At 27.6% G+C, this 21864-nt stretch overlaps 3 protein-coding genes across 4 annotated transcripts; 1 reads left to right on the top strand and 2 right to left on the bottom strand.

Annotated features, from left to right (window-relative positions):
- The first annotated feature begins 162 nt into the window (after positions 1-162).
- LOC113550204 lies at positions 163-4022 on the top strand. Of its 2 annotated transcripts, XM_026951913.1 has the most exons (10): positions 163-419; positions 581-880; positions 1221-1397; positions 2032-2103; positions 2172-2341; positions 2402-2591; positions 2659-2835; positions 2893-3060; positions 3163-3330; positions 3621-4022. In XM_026951913.1, exons 2-10 carry the CDS (start codon positions 617-619, stop codon positions 3873-3875), a joined length of 1641 nt encoding a protein of 546 aa, XP_026807714.1. In that variant the 5' UTR covers positions 163-419; positions 581-616; the 3' UTR covers positions 3876-4022. The 2 variants fall into 2 exon arrangements, with proteins under 2 accessions (XP_026807714.1, XP_026807715.1); XM_026951914.1 differs by lacking the exon at positions 2032-2103.
- Positions 4023-5089: 1067 nt separating this feature from the next.
- Positions 5090-19716, bottom strand: LOC113550205 (sideroflexin-2-like). Its single transcript, XM_026951915.1, has 9 exons — positions 19640-19716; positions 14202-14359; positions 13535-13705; positions 11886-12096; positions 11284-11409; positions 11141-11207; positions 9648-9750; positions 5290-5337; positions 5090-5213 (listed from the first exon to the last, which is right to left on the bottom strand). Exons 2-9 carry the CDS (start codon positions 14348-14350, stop codon positions 5105-5107), a joined length of 984 nt encoding a protein of 327 aa, XP_026807716.1. The 5' UTR covers positions 14351-14359; positions 19640-19716; the 3' UTR covers positions 5090-5104.
- Positions 19717-19787: 71 nt separating this feature from the next.
- LOC113550206 (mitochondrial intermembrane space import and assembly protein 40-B) lies at positions 19788-21688 on the bottom strand. Its single transcript, XM_026951916.1, has 3 exons — positions 21312-21688; positions 21127-21220; positions 19788-20443 (listed from the first exon to the last, which is right to left on the bottom strand). The coding sequence occupies exon 3, from the start codon at positions 20242-20244 to the stop codon at positions 19858-19860; it is 387 nt and encodes a 128-aa protein (XP_026807717.1). The 5' UTR covers positions 20245-20443; positions 21127-21220; positions 21312-21688; the 3' UTR covers positions 19788-19857.
- Between the last annotated feature and the right edge of the window lie 176 nt (positions 21689-21864).

Below are 21864 nucleotides of genomic sequence, written 5' to 3'. Positions count from 1 at the left end.
TGCGGTGTTTTTTCCGGGTTTCCCGTCGCCATTCCGTGTATTTTTAGAATGCGGTCGTCGCTGCCGCAAACCGGTTTTGCGTTCGCACTGAACGCTTGAGAATTATAGGTAAACCGGCCAATGGTTGCCGCGTTTAAGGGACTTTGACGTTGGCGACGACGGCCGACAATCGAACTTCGGGATTCGATCGTCCGGTGCCTAATCAATAATCGGCGATCGCACATTGTTCAGGTCGCTGTCCCGCTCCGTCTATTATCCCGTATTTTCGTCGTCACGGTCGCCCCAGTGATTCGCGCCAACAGCCTTCGGACATCTATCCCGTGGTCCACAAACGAATATTTTTCCGGCCGCCCACCAACGTGTTTGCCTGCAGTGCCATTCTTTTGTCGATTTCCTTATGGCCGTCCACCTCGTCTACTGTACGATTTCGATTTAAATATTATGTACCTATGTTGTGTTTTATACCAAATGTTTTGGGTGGTTTGTCTTCGAAATAGTTTCGTTTTCACCTAATTTTATTTTCGTTTTATTTTTTATTTCGTCCAAGGTTTTTTAATTAACATGAGTCATTATTTTACAGAAAGACGAGTATGTTGAATTATTGAATTTGCATCGAATGGGATTTCACTTCGAGTGTAATACTTTGGCACACATTATGAAAACGAAAAGACAGACCATGAAAAGAAACAATACCAAGAAGTTGGTAAAAAAGCGATCAGTTGGAAGACCACGAAAATCAAAAATTAAATATGATGAGTTGTCTTCTGAAACATCATTAGAGAGTATAAAGATGCATACCCAAGTATCTACTAATATTTCAGTTGAAAAAACTCAAAATCGTTCAACTGTTAGACCACTAAAGACTAATTCTGAAATTCATGTATGTATTTACGGTAAATTTTTAATTATAATTATTTGTAACAGTAGCAAACAAGGTAGGTTACTGACACCTTTTGAAATATTGACATGAGTTCCTCTCTTTTTCCCATTTTCACCTACAAATAATAATTAGGAAGATCTATAGTTACTGTTGCTCTGGGCATATAAGAAATGTATTGTGTGCCACTATCTATATTTAATTATTTTATTTTATGTACATACAGTACCTATTTAAGTTTTTTTATTATCTTGATTAATTATATCTTATTTTCTTTTATTACTAAATTTATTTTAATGTGTAAAAAAAGCATTCTATAATTAATATATTTTTTTAAATTTAGGTGTCCTCTTCTAGCTCTATGGAAAACATTGTCTATCAACCTCCAATTGCAAAGACTACAAGTGCACTTTTAAGAAATATGTTGCTTTCAACAGATAGAACTAGGTTTAATAGATCTACAACAAATACTTGTCTCTCTATTTCAAACAATAACAATCCATATTGTAATTATTATCAGGTATTTTTTTTAAAATTTTAATTTCCTAATTATTTCAATACTAACAAAGTAAGAGTAACAAATAATCTAAATATATAATATTACAGTGATTATTAACTAACAAAGTATTTATTTATGCTTTATAACTTGATTTTTATTGTAAACCTGTAATACACATACATTTTTGAGATATTTTTAAATCACATCAGAAACAATGGTTTAAGTATGCTTGTACAAAAAATTATATTAACTGTAAAATTAATCTTTGTATTTAATTTTCTATAATTACATAATTTTGTGATATAACTGTCGTGTGTATACCTTTTTGATTTTTCTAAATTACAACACTAAATTGAAATTTACCATCAGTCATAGTTTATCAAACATAATATTATCATGCTTCTTATAACGTCCACAACAAAGATGATTTAACTGCTGTTGTTCCAATGAAAGTTTCTGGCTAAAACACTATAATATGTATTTTATAATAGGTATGCACATGTTTAGGTTACTATTCAGTGTTGTCTCATAGTATTAAATTAATGATGAATTATCTTTATTTATAAAATACAATTTACAAACTTTTATTAATGATCTGTGAATTTATGTCATCGGTTATTATATTATTAATAAATTAAAATATAATATGTTTTAGTTGGATAAATCAAAACCCCTAAATTTAGAAGTTTCACATAGAACTTCATCATTTGCTGAAAATTTGTGCCGAGTAATTTGTGCTTGTTAAAGATTTTATTGATATTGTGATTTATTGACAATATTGTTTTTACTTTTTAGAGTAAGTGGAAAAACAGTAATAAAAAGTTGAATATACCTACAAAAGAAATCAAATCTACTGTATCTGGAAATAGTTACTTACCTAACCTTCAAGCTTTTCCTGATATCCCACAACTGGCTGATGTTGATATTAATGCGAGTTTTGAGCTAGATAATTCTAACTATAGCATGTAAAATTAGATAAATATTTTACATAATTATTCATATTTTAAATAATTTATCTTTTATAGAAATGATCAAACTGATATAGAAACAGTGCTATGTATTGATGACTCTGATACCTTGAGTAATGAGTCTGCAGAAAACATTGAACAAGAGCAGCAAGAGTTTGATCAACGTTGGGCTATGTCAGTTCGTATGGAAAGTGGAGAAATGTCAAGACCATTTGTTAATTGTGAAACATTTAATCCACTAGACGATGTAAATTATTTTCACATATGCTAGTATTCTCATTAGATCCAGAAAATTGAATTTAGTGTATTTTTAGGTTTCTCTGTTAGGGCCACAAGATACAGCATTAGTACAAAATGATGTTATACAAAATTACATAGAAACAAATGATGTCCAGTTCATGCAGCTACCAGATTCAAGTTGTGAAGTGATCAGAACCTTGCAGTACTATGAGTCAAGATTATTAACAAGTCCTTGGTCTTTTCCAGAACATGTAACACAATAAATACATTTAATTATTTTATATTTAATAAAGCAATTTTTTATTTAGTTACAGAATCATGAGCCTATTTCAAACCATCAGATAGGACAAAATGAGCAATTAAATACAACAGCGTCAAACCACACTCTAGCAGAATTTGCAAACATGCTTCCTTGTCCAATTGCTGGCTGCTTATGGTATTCACATTCTGCAACTTTATATGTTCATTTGTTTACAGTAAGACATTTTTATTTTTCATTTTTTATTAATTTAATTATACAATTTTTATTTAAAAATTACTTAAAATATAAAAAAATGTATCAATTGTTTTATTATTAGTGCCACCAAGAAATGATATATTATGGAAATTCAATTGCACACATGTTCAGGTGTCAAGATATACAAAACTTTTGTTTTTTTACCCATTTACAATTCGTACAAAATACTATTTATATAATCACAGTTGCATTTGATGGCTACAGTCACACATTTGTTGCCACCATTCAGGTACTATTTTATAATGCGTAATTCTTTGTATAAGCTGTTTCATTTAAGAGGTAAGCTGAGACAGTAATACCACATTTTTTTATTACAAAAACTGTCTAGCTTTTATTTTACTAAACATGGTAAAGTAATTTTTTGGCTATGGTTTGATAGTCCGAAACAGGTTGATAATATACAATTTAATCAAATGGTGTGGTCTAACCGGACTGAACAAAAATTGTTCACTATCTGAAGTTAATCATTCATAATAAAATATAGTTAACACTTTTTATAATAATTTGGTTTATATACAGCATGTTTCGTCATATGGTGACAATACAAGCGCTTCACAAACTACAGCTATACTGACCACCAGTTCCTTGTGTAACGATACTGATCAACATTCATGGAGTGGCCCAGTACAACCTTACAGTGTTCCATTAGATGTACTTCATGCTGATGGTAGATGTTTATTTATTGACCCTACTAATTCTGAACAGATGATTATCAATGTTAACTTAACAGTTCCATTGATTTATTCAAATGAGTCAATGTTTGCCTGCTTATGATTATTATATTTGTATTATTTATCATATTCTATAGTATTTATACAGTACCCAGAACACTAAGTTTTTATGTTTTCCAAAACAATTCTTGTTACATGTTTAATTGTTTTACCTTGTTGTTAATTTATAATTATTTAACTTTTTTTTGTTGGTAAGGTACAGACTGTTTAATATATAAATTAATATTAATTTTTAAATGGTTAGTATGAGAAATAATATTACCTTTATATAGATAGCATATGATACTATTGTGTCTCTTATACAAATGCTTAATTATTTTACTTTTTATTACAGTTAATTACTTTATTTATGTTAATTTTCTCTTTACCATTTAAAAATTAAGTTAAAAAATAAAATAAATTACCAATTATTATGTTTAATAATATAGGTAATTTAGTTTGATATCCATTTTTAGTTTTTCCCCCAACTCAAAGTATGATCAAATTATTATTTATTTAAAAGTTTATGATTGATAATTTTGTTTAATTGTATTGTTGGCATCTCTTATAACAAATTTACTTTTTACATATGTGTAAATAATTCTTATTTGAGTTACCTCATCAGAGGTATTGTAATTAAAAGATTCCAAATATGTTTGGTTTAAATTTAGGCAACATCGGTTTCAAATGTATCTTATTAAATATTGTATATTATTTAAAACTAATAATTATGTAAGACATGTATTTATTTTTTAGTAATAAAATATTTTTTTGTAATTACAGTTATAGTTATTGTATAATTGTAATTTACTTACCATTTAATCTTCATGATTAATTTTTAGCCAAAGGTACCAATAATTTAATGAAAATCTATTTTGACAAATCCTATCAGCTTTACCATGAATAGGATAGTTATTACTGGATAAACTATAGTCATTTCAACATACTCAGATTCTTTATATGTTTATTGATTGATTAGTGGTAAACCCTATTCCCCATTAATATTGAGTTAAAAAAACCTTGACAATTAATTAGTCATAACTACTCAATAAATTACAAAGTGAACTTTATTATTAGCTGTTAAAGCATAAAATTAAACAAATATGTATATCCAGAAATTTTAAATTGTCAATAAAACTTATGTTAAGACCGAATGTAATAGTATAGTCTATTACTAATAGACTATTAGGTTTCTTTTTTATTACTAAATTTTAAATATACATTAGTTAATAATAATATGATACAACAAAATATTCAAATGTTATTTATATAATGATGAGTTCATGATATTTTTTAAAGTCCTTTATTGAAATATAATGTATCTGTAAGTTCAGTAGATTTTTCTGTGACTTGATTGTAAGCTTCTTTATCAAATTGCTTTAATGTACACAACTGAATAGAACTAGAAAGTGAAAATATTTAATATTATGCAGCTAAAATCAATGAACTAAAAACAATTACCTAGTTTACCTACTTACCTAAATTGTGGAAATATAGCACATGCTGTTGGCAGCATACCAACGAGTCTGTAAATAAATTTAGTTAAAATGTTTTATTTTATTTGTTATATTAACACGATTTGTTATGAAATAAATGAGTACTTAAAAATATAATGATAAATATAGAGTAAATAATCATTGTAATATGTATTTTTAGCTATTTAGAAGTGATGTAGCTATTGACCTACAGTTGTGGTAAAGACTGTGATCTGTATTTGGGGTTCATGTTCAGTTCAATACTAATTTTTTTGTAAATAAAAACGTATTTAATAGCACTTAACGAATTTCCAATTTGTGGTATAAATAGCCGGTTATATATAAATAAAAAATAATACTGTATGTCTATACTCGTGTTTGATAATAAGATAAAATCGTAAATAAGGTGGGCAAGTGGGTATCGCCCTGCTGTATAGTAGAGATGGAGAGTAGGTCACTGGTCACCATAATGGATGTGTTAAATTTGAATGCAATGACAGGTATCATTGTACACGAAAAACGATTCTGAACCGAGATGATTTGTCACTTTGACAGTCAATGATAATTAGTAGGATATATTATATTATTACCTATATTTAAATTGTAATATATCGTTATTTTATGCGATTTCGTAAAAGATTAAATTTCATATGCTCATAAATTTTTTTCTTTATTGATACTGGAATTTTTTTTTACAGTTACTTGAAGGAAAACTTTTGGATAACCCCTTGAATTGGGTTTTTTAACTTTAGGTATAAATAACAAAAATTTTATGAATTTTCAACTTCAAAATTATTCCTTGCAAATTTTGACATATTTTGTAAACATTTGAACTTTAAAAATGCTTATTATAAATAAAAATTGTGACTAATGATTTTTGATTTTTTTTTTACTACAGCAAAAACAACTTAAAATACTTTTATTAAATTTTAAAGATTTTTTGGAAAGCCAATTTTTTTTATCGACATTTCAAGAAAAATTTTTTTAGAAAAATCGAAAATTTCAAAGGCCTTATAAATAGTTTTAAAAATGTAATCGTAATTAGATAATGCTAATATAACCATTTGGTGAAAATTTCAAGTATTTACAATAATTTGTTTTTGAACTACAGCAAAATCAAAAAATCGATTTTGTCCAAAACTAGTTATGCGTAAAAATTCACTTTTCTCCGTTATTTTTTGAGGGTTTTTCCTGACGCATTTGAAAATTACTGGACATTTTTTATTTTTGACCCAAAATTTTCTTTTTCAAAGAGGGGCTGAAGTCAAAAATCAAAGAATTGTTACTACTCCAAAACGTGATAACACACAAAAATAAAAACACACATCATTCTAGAATCAATACATTCATCACTCCGTTCAGAATCTATAATAATTTTGGAGTTATTATTTTATCCTAAGTTGATGAAAAGTTTTTAAGTTGAGTTAGAATATTGGCGAATAGTAAGTTATAAATAATTTTAAAAGATAAAATAATATTAAGAGATAAATCAGTTGAAAATATTTAATTAATTTTTTTAAACTAATTATCATCTGCGTCACTTGATTTTTCAACTTATTTTTATAAATAGGTAATTAAATATATTTAGTTTAAAATACATTTTAGCAGTGTTTACTTTTGCATTATGCATTCTTTTTTACTTCTTACTCATTTGATGTTTATTGTGTCTACTGATTAGTTTGATTTGTTTATTTTTGCCAACCAGTCATTATACGATATATATAACAAAAATATAGTGCGATAAATTAAAAAATAAAATATTTACAAAGCTGTAGGTATTGTATATTACAGTTGTAAAGCAATTATGGCATCATGGGAATATTAGTAAATTAAAATAGAATATAATTAATTACTAGAGGTAAATGAACTAAATATAATATAACAATAGGTAAGTATATATTTTATTTATAAATTAAAATTTCCTCTAAAAATAAATGTTTTTATTTCAGATTTATTTATGTTTTAAATTACCTGGGTAACTCAGAGTTTCAACATGTAGAATTTTTTTTTTTAACATTTTACAAATTTAACAATTTTTTAACAAAATTTTTAACATTTTTTATAAGTTATACTCAACTAATCTATTAATTTCATTATTTTTATATCTGTCTATTTCTGTTTTTATAAATATTTTTTTATTTAAGACTTTTTTCTATTTCATATGTACTTAAAATGATGGAAATATGTTATAATAATATTAAATAATATTATTAGATTGTATTTAGCCTTTCTCGAAAGTCTTTATCGTGAACCTATTCGAATGTGTGTTTCCTTGAATGTCTGGAACTAATTTGGATGTTAATTTTCATTTTTCAGGTACAGCCGGTTAGGAACCAATCAGCCATGTGACTGATACCGAATTGGTTTCCGTTCCTGTTCAGGTAAAATAGTTAAAATTTTTTGCAATATAAAATCATTTATTCATATTTCATATGTATATATATGATTATTGATTTGGACTGCCCTTTTATCACCCGGAAACATCGAAGACTGTTTTTATAATAATAATTTGATGATCATACTGGCCAAAATTATATCAGTTTTTGACTAAGTATACATTATGACAGACAGTACCTACCTTTCCACCGATAATTTGGGCGAGATTTGATAAAAATATTGATAGAACTACAAATTGTTGCAAATCGAATTAGGGAGAGGGTTCGTTCGGAGTTCGGACTACCTATGACTTAGTTATAAAATTGTCTTGCATTTTGAATCAGGGCTTAAATTAAAAAAAAATATATCTTATTTTCATTTTCGGTTATTTTAACGTTATTGTACGTTCAAATGTTATTTGATATTTTTCGTTTAGGTAACCTTATTTTACGTTATAACTTTATAAGTATATTGCCATTTGTGGTATAATTATAATCACACCGTAATGTAAGAACTACAAAACTTAAAGAATTTGTTGGCCAGGTTATTGGATTAATTAAAAAAAAAAATCTAATAACGTTTGTAAATTTTTTACGTTACAAATATATTTTTTGTTTATTGTTAATTTTTAATAATGATTAATGATATAATATTTTTAATGGTAGGAGGTATTCATTTTATTTTTGGTATTTTGGTTTACTGATTTTGTTTATTGTTTTTATTTTATTCCCGTTATAACGTAATAATCATATTATATTAGGTTTAGCGAGATGAATTTATATTGCAGGGGGAGGGGGCTATAGCCTTTTTTAGTTATCTTACATGGACGTATAAAATACAGTAGAATCCGGTAATCCGGTCGTTCGAAAATCCGATACGTCCAGTAATCCAGCTATATTAGCCTAATGTACCGATGTATAAGTATATAAAGTTACTATCGTAAACGATAAAACGTTAGATAAAACTAGGTTAAATCAATAGCAGATTTAATCCGAATAAACTTATTAGATATTTTATTTTTATTCAGTTAATGTTGAAGTACAATAAGGTTATTCATTTTTTAATTTTTCAATAAGTAAATATGCGTTTTTATGTGAACTCTCATTAAACCGCCGTTTTCGTTAATCCGGCAGTAGCGTGGTTTGATATCTGTCAGATTATCGAGATTCTATTGTAGTACATTTTTACTCAGGGAGCTAAACAGAATTCTGGAGGGCTGTAGGCTGTAGCCTTCTAAGCCTAAACCCCCCATTCTACACCTATGATTGTAATTTATAACGTTTTATAACGTAATTTATAATGTTTTGAACTTAATTTTTTTTTTAATTAGTGTATAAAACTATAAGCTATTTGAGTACAATAAATATAATAATTGATTACATTTATTCTTTAAATTAATTAAAATTATTAGTATTTTTTTAAATTATGTATAGTAGTAAGTACCTACAATAATAGAACGGTGACGATGTACACTCGAAGCCGTTCGGATTATCGCATCCATGATCCATGCATATAACAGTGTAATGTGTATGTACAAAAAAAAAGTTTAAAATCGTTTAAATTATACACCTATATTTATAATCACTAAATATACCTTACCCGTGTGCATGTGTTATATTATTAGCTATCACTTATCAGTAAATATTTATAGAAGAGAGAAGGATCTCATGACACATATAGTTCGGTATCCGGTTCAAATAAACATATTTATCATAATAATGCATGTTTTTCATTTATAATTATAATTTATAATCCCCCTTTAAAACATATTTACAAATACCTATTGGTCCATAATGAAAATAATTCCATTATATTCTATATTATATTTCACTGCTAGCTATAATTCTAATGATGTATACCTATTATCTGTAGACTGTAGTGTTATATAACTGTATGTTTTATTTAATTTCCGTAGGTAGGTATGTCACATATTTTGGTAAAAAATACCTCTAAAAATTAATTATTATATAATATGTAGTACTTACATAATTCCAAATCCAATTGATTTAAAAGGAAAATGTGCCCATTTATTTTTTCTAAACCAGCAGCTTTTGTTATCTAAAACGTCTTCTAAATAATGAACTAAAACTAAAAATAGCAACAATTATATTTTTACAAATATCGCAAGAATTTATTTAAATTTTAAGTACAGTAGCGTCGCGGTAATCCGAAAGGAATTGGGAAAGGGGTCGTGTGGATTACTTATTCCTATGATTTTGTTACAAAATTATCTTGCAATTTAAGCTTTTAATTATTTTTTCAGTTTATTTTTGTATAAAGTATAAACTATTTGAGTTCAATAGATATAATAATTGATTACATTTTTTTTTAAATTAATTTGAATAATTTACAATTATTTTAAATTATATACATACTCAGTTATTGCCATAATTGGTCTACATAAGTACAATAATAGAACGGCGGCGATGTACAATCGAAGTCGTTCGGATTAGCCTATGTTCAGATTAACGTGATGCTACTGTATATTTAATAATACAATAAGTCAGGGGCAGATCCAGACCAAGATAACAAGGGGGGGGGTGATTTTTAAAGGGCACACATTAATTTTGATAAAGTATTTATTTAGGTACATACATATGTTACTTTCCACGATTTCGTACAGAACAAAAAAAAATAATTTTTATAAAGATATTAGTAATAAAAAAATATATCACTATAATTTTGTTACCCTTGAAGTATAATTACGTCAAAAACTAAAATTAGGGACTTAAATTATTTTTTTGAGAGAACGGGAAGGGGATCGTCCCAATCACCACCCTCTGGATTCGCCACTGCAATAGGTATATTACCTATATAATATATTTGTAACGTATTGACGTATTGTCAATTATTAACATAAATTTATTCTTATTATTTTCGACTATTCAACTCTTCTTAGTACAAAATACAAATATATAATATTCCTAATAAGTAAAAATATTTTACACTAATAACCTACCTATACAAGGGCACTAAGCTACAGCTATATAATATAATATATTTATTATATATACTGGTACTTAATACGTATTATAATTTCTTAGAAAATATTTGTATTCATAATATTGAATATGATATATGATATGTTTCGAATAGAGCTATAGAGCAGGTACGATTTAAGATTTATAAGGTGGGTAATTAGGATATTATGAATATAATAATAATAAGCCAATAAAGTTACATGTTACGATATTAAAGTAGGTACTTATTTAATTAGGTTTGGTACTATTTTTAAATTTGACTCGTATCATTTGAACGTTTAGCCACTTATTATTACCACAGCTATAATTGATTGAATCACAAAATTAATCGTAAAATTAAATTAAAAAGGTTGATTTATTTATTTATTTATTATAGGAAGTAGGAAATATTTTTTGTTTCGTGTGATGCATTAAAATAATTTAAGTCATGCATAATGTATTAATAATTAATTACCTACATTATTTAATATTTAACTTATTTAAGAAATCTCACATACCTATTCCTGGAGCGAGCATTACAATTCTTGTAACTATGGTTTCTCCTATACCTTTTAATCCAGCAAACTGTAAACAAATAGTAAAAATATTGTTGAAATAATGAAATCTACACTAATTTTGACTTAAAATACTGAATACTAACTCTTGAATATCCAACTTTTTCTTTATTGCAGTCATATATCCTCACACCTTCTATGATTTCTTTATGTCTCATTATTGGGACATTTATAAAACTAGCACCCGCGAGTGTTATCAATGGAACAAATCGCTATTGATAATTGGAAATTAATAAATACTTATTAAATATTATTTTAATTTTAAATTAATGAATTTACTTAATCAAGCCTTTAATATTCTTATTACACTTGCAAGAAATTTAAATAGGTAATTATAAAATTATTAATTAACAATATAATTACTAATAATCACGTTGATCTATATATATATGTATATAAGGCACGACAAGCACATATACAAAAAATTCGGGGGGGGGGGGGTTACAAAATATAGCAATACAAATTGTGCCGCAACATATAATAATTTTTTCCTCGTTACTCGAAATTATTTCTGGGTTGTTGGGGGGTCGACCCCCCCTCTTGTATACGCCCCTGGTGTGTATAATATATTATTTAATTGGAGAAAAATAAAGATAAGAAAGAAAAGGCTTAATGAAATAACGATTAGGTAACATATTACTATCTATATTACTTTTTAGTATATTATTGGATTAATTTAAATAATTACATAAGGTATTGGATGACATATCTTGCTAACAAGAAATCTTTCAATGTGAAATGCAGCAAAAGTCGATGTTACTGTTGCAGCCAACATGGATATTCCGAATCTAAATTGAGTAGTTGGAATGAATTTGGTATCTCCGTTACGGTTGGTAAAATTTACAAATGCATCGTATGATTGATTGAGACCATGCCAAGCATAGCTGGAAGTATTCTTTCTAAAATATTATAATAAATATATTCTTTGAACTAGAATATACCTCACGAGTTATATTTAATGACATATATAATTTGTTCCGGGGGGAAGTAACCGGTCGACGCCCGACGTTATACAAATTAAACTTACAATGATGAAGAAATACCCTTTAAAGAGGGGGTCCAACTTTTTATTTTTTAAGTTGATGGACAATTTAACTTTTTTTTAAATTTAAAACCAAACCTATACTATACATTTGTTTATGTTTTTCTAAAACTTTTCAACATTTTCACATAATTTATTTTTTATTTGAAAGTTATTTAATTATCCTATCAACTAACATATGCAATTAAACCAGAAATTATGCAAATTATTAGTATTAAATTGAAAAAAATAAACATTTTTTATTGAAAGTTAGAATTTTTAAAAATAAATTTTGTATTACTCCAAATAATTCAATACTTAGTATGAGTTTTTTTTGTTTATTTTACTGAATAATACCTAGAATACCTTAAAGTTTGTTTTTCATATTTATTATTAAATTATTAAATTTTTCAATTTTAGAATTATGATCTCCATTATTTTAGGAGGTATTGCAATGTATAAATCCTCACTGAACATTCTGTATATATAATCTAACCCATAACCTGATTGATAATTATTATATTACGAGTAAATTTTACGTATTGAATATTGATTATTAATATAAAATATTTACTAATTACTAATTAGGCCTAAGTTCTAATTATACAAACATAAAATTATGTTTAATTTCTAAAATATTATCTATTATAGAAATAATATAGATTATAATACCTATTAGTTGATAGTTAATTATGTATAGGTAGATATATCAAAAAAGCACAATTCAGTGAGTGATTTTTTTTTTGTGAAGGATTGACTTTTGAGAGCAAGTTCCTATTACATATCATATTATTTTTTCTCTTTACAGGATTAGTTTTATGCGAAAATAAGTAAACACAATAATTTACTCAATGTAAAATAGTAATATCTGTATAATTATATAAATAAGATAAATACAATTTTAAAAGAAATGTACATATTTATAAATATGTCAAATATGAAAATCAAGACATTTTGGCGCATTTTTTATTTTTATTCTGACTACGACAAAATTTTTTTTATTAAGATGAAATTTTTAAATTTTAGGTAAAACAATCATGCAAATGTTGGTGCATTATTCAGATAAGCAAAACTTAAATAATATTTCTGACTTAAAAATTATAATAAATAATTTACTATATACCTACTTGGTTTTTGTAAATCAAAATCATCAGAAAAATAATGTGCTTATAGGAAAAACTTAAAAATCATTGTGATTAACATTTAACCTATAGCATTTTGTAATTTTTCTTATAATCTTGTATTTATAATATTTTAATAATTTAAAAATTGTAAATTTTTAATAAGGACATAATTAGAGTATGCCTGTAACTTACGTCAATTGAGATAGTAAAACAGCAACTAATAATGCTTTTCCGATTGGCATAAATGACAATCGTCCAAAGGTGTTTTGTATTTCATTCGTGTCGGGGTGAATTACATTTTCGTAGATTTGATGTTCATGTAACAGTTTTGTATCAGTGATATCATTGGAAATTGATCCATATCTATTGGTTATTAATCATTGACAGTGATCAATATATTAAAAAATATATAGAAATATTCAAATATATAATGATAAATAAATAAAATAATAATAATGATAAAAAAAATAATGATTAAATAAATAAATATCATTAAGTATAATATTATACAATATAAACATAGTCATTAAAGATTTCTAATAAAAATTATAGATTTTGTCGTTTAACTGTATTAGAATTATATTATATTAAATTATATTTTTATTATTTTATTGATGATGAATGATTAATTTATAACGATTATAAAAATGTAGAGATAATCAAAAATGAAATAACTATGTAGATAATAGGTATATTGCTATATGTGTTTATTGGTTATATTGCTTATATTACCTATTTATATTTTTTAGCATGCTATAGATAACCACTTTTAGTAAGACAATTTCGATTTAATATGATCATTATTCATTATATAATTATTTAAATTTATTTATTTTTTGAAAAAAAAATATGTACATACAAACAAGAGAAGTGTATTAATTTGGCTTCTTTAATCATAGCGGAAGAGGTGAAGTTCAATTTTGGATTAGTGATCCAAGAATAATACATCCATCGTCCAAAATACGTATTTAAGTCCCATGGACAAGGAATTGCTTTAGGGTTTTCCATTGTACGGTACTGTGAAAAAAAAATACATTATTACCATTATTATTATTTAAATATGTTACGGGCAAAGTACAGAAAATCCGGACACTGCACAATGCCCAAACATTTTGGACAATATAATAATGATCATTTTAATACTCGAATTATACATACATTGGCCGGGCATTATACGATCAGATTGCCCGGGAAAAGTGTACCTTGCCCGGTTTCAAGTGATGGATAAAGTAAATTAAATACAGCGTACTGCATACATTCATATCGTATAGAATTTATACATAAAAACAACACTAGAAAACTATATTTAGATATTTTATTCGTACGTGACACTCGTAACCGGTAATTATGAAGGGATCCGTAATCTTAACGACAAAGGATCACTTTGTATATTGCGGAAATACTATTGCTATTCACGATATACAAAGTGGTGTTTAACCAGGCTAATGAGGTACACCAGTACACATTTCTTTAATAGATGAAGTGGCAAGAAAACTTCTAAATTGGGTAGTCAAGAGTTATAATAGGTGTACTTGGCCGGAAATTAATATTTTTTAAGGGCCCCAATAGGAATCCGAAAATTTTTCGTCGGCCATCAAAATTCTAAGTACATATTACATAAATAACACATATAATGTTGTCGTAGTGTATGTTACTTATTTTTTGTCTGTGGACCGGATAAAATTTGTTCACGGGCCGCCATTTGGTGACCCCTGATATGAGGTATGTCAGGCTTTCTGCTTATTTTAATAGTGGCGGATCTAGGAAGTGTGACTGACTGCCTTTTTATACATTCACAACTGACTGTATATTTTATGTACCTATCTAAAATCTAGATATATAATAGTTTATTTTTGATATTTTTTAATATTTATCTTTTTCCTCATAAAAAAATTATATATTATCGTAGATTTTAGCCCCTCCTCCTGTATATCTACTGGTTTTTAGAAATGTATATAACTATCACTATGCTACTATATGTATATAGTCTATAACATGTGCAAGGCATATACGACACATACAAACTATTGAATATATAAAAATAATATCATATAAGTTTTTATTCTAGCGATCCACTCTGATCCTGACAGCCTCAAACCTCATCCAAAATCATCTCAATCTATGCAAAGATTGGGGGATAAAAGTCAATGAAGCAAAATCCATCCATTGTACATTCACTCTCAGACAAATAATCTGCCCTCCCGTCTACCCCAACAATGTACCTCACTACCACTTCCTTTCGCCCTAAACTTTTGTTACCTAGGCCTACACTTTGGCCGTCGTCACCTGGGCAACACACCCATATCCAGTGGCGGATCCAGAATTTGGAGAGGCCCATAGTCCAAAACGCAAATCTTAAATTTTTCAGTAATTAACAAATACATACAAATATGTGTATTTAACTTATGCCAATGGGGGGGGAGGCTAGGCCCTCCTTAAATTCGCCTCTGCCCATACCAAAAGACTTGCATTGAATACCGCTCTCGTCTTCTACGTTATATACTCACACCACAACAAATAAACTTAAAAAACAAATAGGCGCCCGGTGGGGGAGGGAAAGACGGGGCATTTGCCCCCTCCTTGGAATTCAAATAAAATGTTGAATATTTTAATTTTAATTTTGATTTATAAACATTTCATCGATATTTTTACTTTAATGTGTGGGATTGGTATTTAATTTAATGTACATTTTGTACTTTACAAAGAATACACTTTTTTTAATGTAATTTTTGGTGTTTAATTTCATTATGCCCTTCCTTGATAAATTTTCTGCGGGCGCTCATGTTCAACACTATGAGGTGCAGCTAAACCGTCCAACTTAAATAAAATTCAAATATTCCAATAAAAATGTTTCTGTCATTCGTCAAATAACCAAAGCCCCATATTATATGTACCTATCTAACGACACTCTACATAGAGATTTTTATATATGTTTTTATCAGTGCCATAATATTAATTAAAAATATCTTACACAATATATCTACTTGACAATAGATAATTTTAAATAAAATCAAAATAATTTTTTTAACCTAAAAACTATCATCAGTTTTTAGTTTTTACTATATTATTAATTAAAAAAAAATAACAAAATCTTTAACCAACCAGCAGTAGGTACTGATGCTATAGACAGTTCTAAGTCTGTACAAAAATTAAAAGGAAAATGAAGTTTTAAATATACAATATAATTTTGTATTTCAAAAATATTTAATTCATAAAATTTAGACCGCAATCAGTATATGTACCCATTGTACTGTACCCCAACTTATTATAAAATAAGTAATGTATGAAAGATTATTGTTGCTGCTTGCTGATACCTAAGTTGCATCAATTTCTATTCTTAAGTCTTAAACAAATACCTGTATAAAAAAGGACTTAAAAATACAAGAGCATCCACAGGGTGTCATGAGTCATGACTCACGAGGTACCAGGCCCCTCGCTTGTATTTTCAATGTTTTCAATGTTTGTATATTATTATGGTATATTTTTAAAAACTTTATTTTTTCAATTAAAGAAATCATTGTTTACTAAATTTAATGTTTGTTGTGTTTCGTTGCATCAATTAATTATTTTATATGGGCAGCTAGTTACACTATAGTAAGTTATGGATATATATAATATAAATATGTATAATATACATTTTGCCTTCCTCCCGCCCGTTGAAAATTTCTACGGGCATCCTTGTCAAAATATACTTCCTTAAATATGTATTTGTCTTCAAATACTTTCAACCGTTGCTACGTTTGTGTCTCCAGGAGAAAGATCTTAGAGTAAATTAAAATTAATAAAAAGTTATTTATGTTCAAACTCAGAACTTCTAAGTCAGAAGAGAATTGCCTTAATCATTTAATACTTCTCATCATTGAACATAAGTTAGAGACTAGGTATAGGTTATAATGATGTAATAGTTTAGTAGACAACTTTACTGAAAATAGTTTTCTGATATAAATTTAATATTTTATTTAAAATAATAGCTTACTTTTTTTAATTTTCTTAATTCATCTTATATCTATCTATTTAGTTCTATAATAAGGCTATATAAACATCTAAGTTCCTATTTCCCATGAATATTTATAATTATCTAAGGCTAAATTATATTTTTAGCATATTTGGTAATACACATTACCAAGAAATTATTGAAAATGTAATGCAGTACGTAAATTTAAATAAGCTTACTTGGTTAAGGTTAGGAAAAATACATTTGCGAAAATTTTGTTAATCTCAATGAATTTTTTGGTAATCATATCGTATTTGATGGCCGAAGAGCCCTCATAAATTTGCCCTTGGCCTTTAAATATCCTTGGTTGTACACGCTTGTACGTATACGTGCAGGGACTCTTGCAGCAGTTTATGAGTTATAAGTAATTCAAAGTTTAAGTGAGCGGAGTAATAACTAATAGACTAATATTTTACGAAGTATCCACGAACCTCTCCACTCCACTCACCTAAACTTTAAATACTTATAGGTAACTCATAAGCTCTATCCAAAATTTGATTTTTATGTACCAGAATATTCCAAAAAATATTCTGCTTTAGAATATAAAATTAAAAATGTATATTGTCATTCAAAAAAGTAAATCTTTTAAAAAATTATAATATCATCATGGTCGTGATCACTACTGAGTACTGACACTACCTTGGTAAATGTCCAAAAATGAAAATGCCAATAACTATTTCGATTCGGGCAGCCGAGCAACCACTAGTATTTACTACTTAGTAGAAAAAATGTATATTTCATCATCATTTTTTGATAAAAAATACTTTTAAAAATAGTTATTTGAAGAAGTACTGTTTTTACTCCCCAATTTCCGGTGGCCCAATCTGCCCCTGCTTCAAATATTAGTTTTTAAATCTATTAGGTATCCAGTTAGGTATATACAACTGAAGAGTTAATATTATTATCTAAAAGTAGTTTGACATGATTAAAATGAATACTTTTTATTATTAAATTATTACTAAAAAATAATATTAAGCACATAGAGTATAGAGATAGTATTATTTTACTTGATTTATTACTACATACGCCACTGTTTTGGCACTTTGAGTTGCAAAGTCGATCAGATATTTTACATTAATACCAGTTGGTCTTATATAACGTATTGCAAGTAATAATTGGTAACCCCTGTACTACATTATCTGTCAACTTCACAACTCATGGTACTAAATACCTTCTTACTTACATATTATACGGTAGTTGTTTTGAAGAATCTAACTTTATAAACTTAATAACTATATTATTATAAAATGCAATAGTCGAAAAAAATAGTATACAAATTATTTAATGATAGATTGGTAAATGTTAAATGGTTATCAAGCATTCAAACACCACAGTATAAGATGAAGTGTTGATCGTCAACGGTTGTACAAATCCATAGATTGATATTTTCTAAGCTATATAATCGCTGAATGGCCTGAATTATATATTTCGATTTCCAAATGCCCAATATGTGTGCCATGATTTTGTGCGCAGGGGCGTGGCTTCATCACACAATAGGTATAGAGATGGTAGAATTGGAGAGGGGACGGACAAGCATTGTCGATCATAGTGGACAAAATCTGTTCTCTGAGCAAGTAGTTTTATTTTGAATTAAAGATATTATTATGAATATCGAATTGAAGATTCCAGTTTGGGCTCTGGAATACAAAGAATGAGTAGTGGTGAAAGTTCCCAGGAGTATTGTTAGGTGCCACTTTTTTTAAGGTTTACTTCTCATAAAAAAAATAAATGATAAGCTAACTGAATATATTAACAATTATTAGGACTTAATTGAATTCGACTAATAGTGATGGGGCGCTAACAAGTAAAAATCTAAAATACTTCGAGTACTGGCGTCTGGCAGTGATGAAAAAAAGGAAAATAGTAAGTATAATTAAACTCTTTAGATTTTTTTTTCATATTTGATAATACAGTCAAAAATTGACAATTTTCTTATAATTTTCTATGATTTAGTAGTTATCCACACTTGGAAAATGTTACAATGATATTTTCGGTAGCTTAATGATTATTGTCTAATGATGTCCAAGATCCCCTGATATTTGTCAATGTATAATATTATTAAACTAAATGTCCGCCAGAATAACATGTCTCATCATACAATTATAGTCATAATCTGACATCTATAGATTAAATTTATGAAAAATAAATTATTGATATTTTAATATTTGTTAATCTGATCATCAGTTAGCATTTTCGTAAAATATTTATAAGAGGCAATTACTCTCATCAATTTCATTTCTTTCTAATATTTTTTAAATAAAAGAGACAATCAGTTAAATAATTAGTACTACTATTAGACTTACCTTTTGCTTCCATATTTTTTTGAGGATCTGGAATATGAAATAATGATTAAGTATGACTCATAAACAGAATAGTAAATACTTTGTTTTTACTAATAGAATATGTTGATAATTATTATGATTAAGTACAGATAAAAACAAAACAAAAATATAAATTTAATATCTAAAACATCTATTTAAAACGAAAAAAATTCTAAAACGGAACAGATTAACAACAAGTTTTACGAATTCGTTTTTTCATTTTTCACGGTTTCACCAGCTTGTTCTTCTGCATTTAAAAATTCTTCATCATCTTTTAAACCTTCTGAATATACTTCTGGATATTGGTCCATACATGCCCACATAGCTGTGAACTTTTCCCTACATTCCATACCTTTAGGTTCTTCTTTACTGTAATGAAAACACGTAAATGATTCTCTAAATTCAACCCCACAAGGTCCAGTCGCCATTCCTCCTAAACATGGGCAATTCCAGTTTATGGAGCCATCAGGAAATATGAGACCAGGTGAGGGTTCTGGAGGTGATAATATGACTTTACTAGGTGACTGATGATCTTCTTTTGTGGCAAATATAATTGTGTCTTTACCATCTTTAATTATTTGTGACATGTTTATAAATCCTATCTTCTGTGATGAATGATATTAAACACGGTGAAGCACGGTGGACGTTGAATGCAACAGTATTTGAATTGTGACGTCCAAACAAAGTAAGAGCTCCTCGAAATTTTATGTAAAAAGTAGATGGACACCGAATTATGCCTTTTCCAGCTTCAAACTTTAGTATATCAAAGTTGACACTTGATCCAAACTAAAATCAGTTTAAAATTGTTAATCATTATTATTATTCATTTAAATGTTTTTCCAATATTTAGAGTAACATTAAGTTTTGGTATTGTTTGTTAAAAACAAAACACAATTCATAAAACAGATGGAAATAACATGTTTTAAATTAAGAGTTTATAATCATATACAATACATTAAAATGTTTAATATTGTTATTGTGGTCATAAGATATTTAATTGCAGTAAATATAACCAAAAGTTAATAGTGTAAGTCCATTTAAATAAAGTTTATGTAAAAATTAAGCAGATCATAAAATAGAATTTTACCAATAATTATAGAAAATGGTAAGTATACTCAAAGAAATGGAGATATTTAGTTATTTTCATTTTAACCGTTTGATATTATTTAAATATTAAATATATGAATTTCAAATAATAAAAAAGTTTTAAATGTATATAGCATACATATAATGTTACAATTTATAAAATTATAATTATTTTAGAATTTTTGTTGTTGAAAATATTTGCACAACATAATTGTTGATCACAAATGTAATGAACTAAAAATTAAAATGGTTTAGTGTCAGCAAAATTTTAAAAATACTGTGGGTGTTGAATTATAATCAGTTTGGGTCATTAAACAAAATAGAAAACAACAACAACAAACGTTTATACAACTCAATACATATTAGTAAACATAATTTTGTACCTGGCCAAAAACTTCTTTAAGCGCTTCCTTAATGTAAAATGAAAATTTTCCGTCATTCACGTTCACGTCGTCCCCTTTTCTGTCAAGAACACTTCTAGAGAGGAAAATAGAATCAGTTAATATAAATAAATTTAAATAAATAAATATTGAACAATTGAACGTCTAAGATACAGCTATTCACTCACAATGTGACTTCTAGGAAGTAATAAGAACACATAATCGGTATATTGTCAACATTGTATTCTATCGCAATATTTTTTCAATATCGAAGCACTAAAAACAGCTACTATAGTGTCTTGTATTTTGGAAAAAAAATATACAAAAAACTGATGCAACCACCACGGTTTCGAGGACAACGAATGCACCTATGAGGCTATGAAAGGTGCCTTATGCCAAATGCAAATGCAGCGATAAGCAAGGCAGATAGTAATGCAAATTGCAAATGCACCACTAAGTAAAAAGTAAAAGTAATAATACTTATTGCTTAATGCCTATAAAATTACGAGCCCTATCATTAAAGATTTTTAATCGGGTTTTTGGGTTCGGACGAATTTGAGGTTAAGACCTCGGTGATTGCGATCGACAGGCGCCGATCAGTATGGCCAACAGAACGCGCGCCGGGCGGCCGGGTAGGTTTGACCTCCGATTGTTGGCGCGCGCCACCGGTTGTCGGTCCGTGCCCCGTCGTCCTGTCGCACTATCATCGGAGCACGGAGTTGCGTTAATTTTTTTTTGAAT

The sequence above is a fragment of the Rhopalosiphum maidis genome, chromosome 1 (assembly GCF_003676215.2).
Source record: "Rhopalosiphum maidis isolate BTI-1 chromosome 1, ASM367621v3, whole genome shotgun sequence".
Taxonomy (NCBI): Eukaryota; Metazoa; Arthropoda; class Insecta; order Hemiptera; family Aphididae; genus Rhopalosiphum; species Rhopalosiphum maidis.
Note: the sequence above shows the minus strand (reverse complement) of the source record. Positions and strands in the feature narration are given on the sequence as shown.

Coding starts and splice junctions, on each gene's coding strand:
- LOC113550206 (XM_026951916.1), bottom strand. CDS start 20,244: ATGTCACAAATAATTAAAGATGGTAAAGACACAATTATATTTGCCACA.
- LOC113550204 (XM_026951913.1), top strand. CDS start 617: ATGGGATTTCACTTCGAGTGTAATACTTTGGCACACATTATGAAAACG. Junction 1,398..2,031: donor CATATTGTAATTATTATCAG/GTATTTTTTTTA, acceptor AATATGTTTTAG/TTGGATAAATCAAAACCCCT. Junction 3,061..3,162: donor TATATGTTCATTTGTTTACA/GTAAGACATTTT, acceptor TTTTATTATTAG/TGCCACCAAGAAATGATATA.
- LOC113550205 (XM_026951915.1), bottom strand. CDS start 14,350: ATGGAAAACCCTAAAGCAATTCCTTGTCCATGGGACTTAAATACGTAT. Junction 13,706..14,201: donor TTAATACACTTCTCTTGTTT/GTATGTACATAT, acceptor AATAACCAATAG/ATATGGATCAATTTCCAATG. Junction 11,410..11,885: donor TATGTCATCCAATACCTTAT/GTAATTATTTAA, acceptor AATTATCAATAG/CGATTTGTTCCATTGATAAC.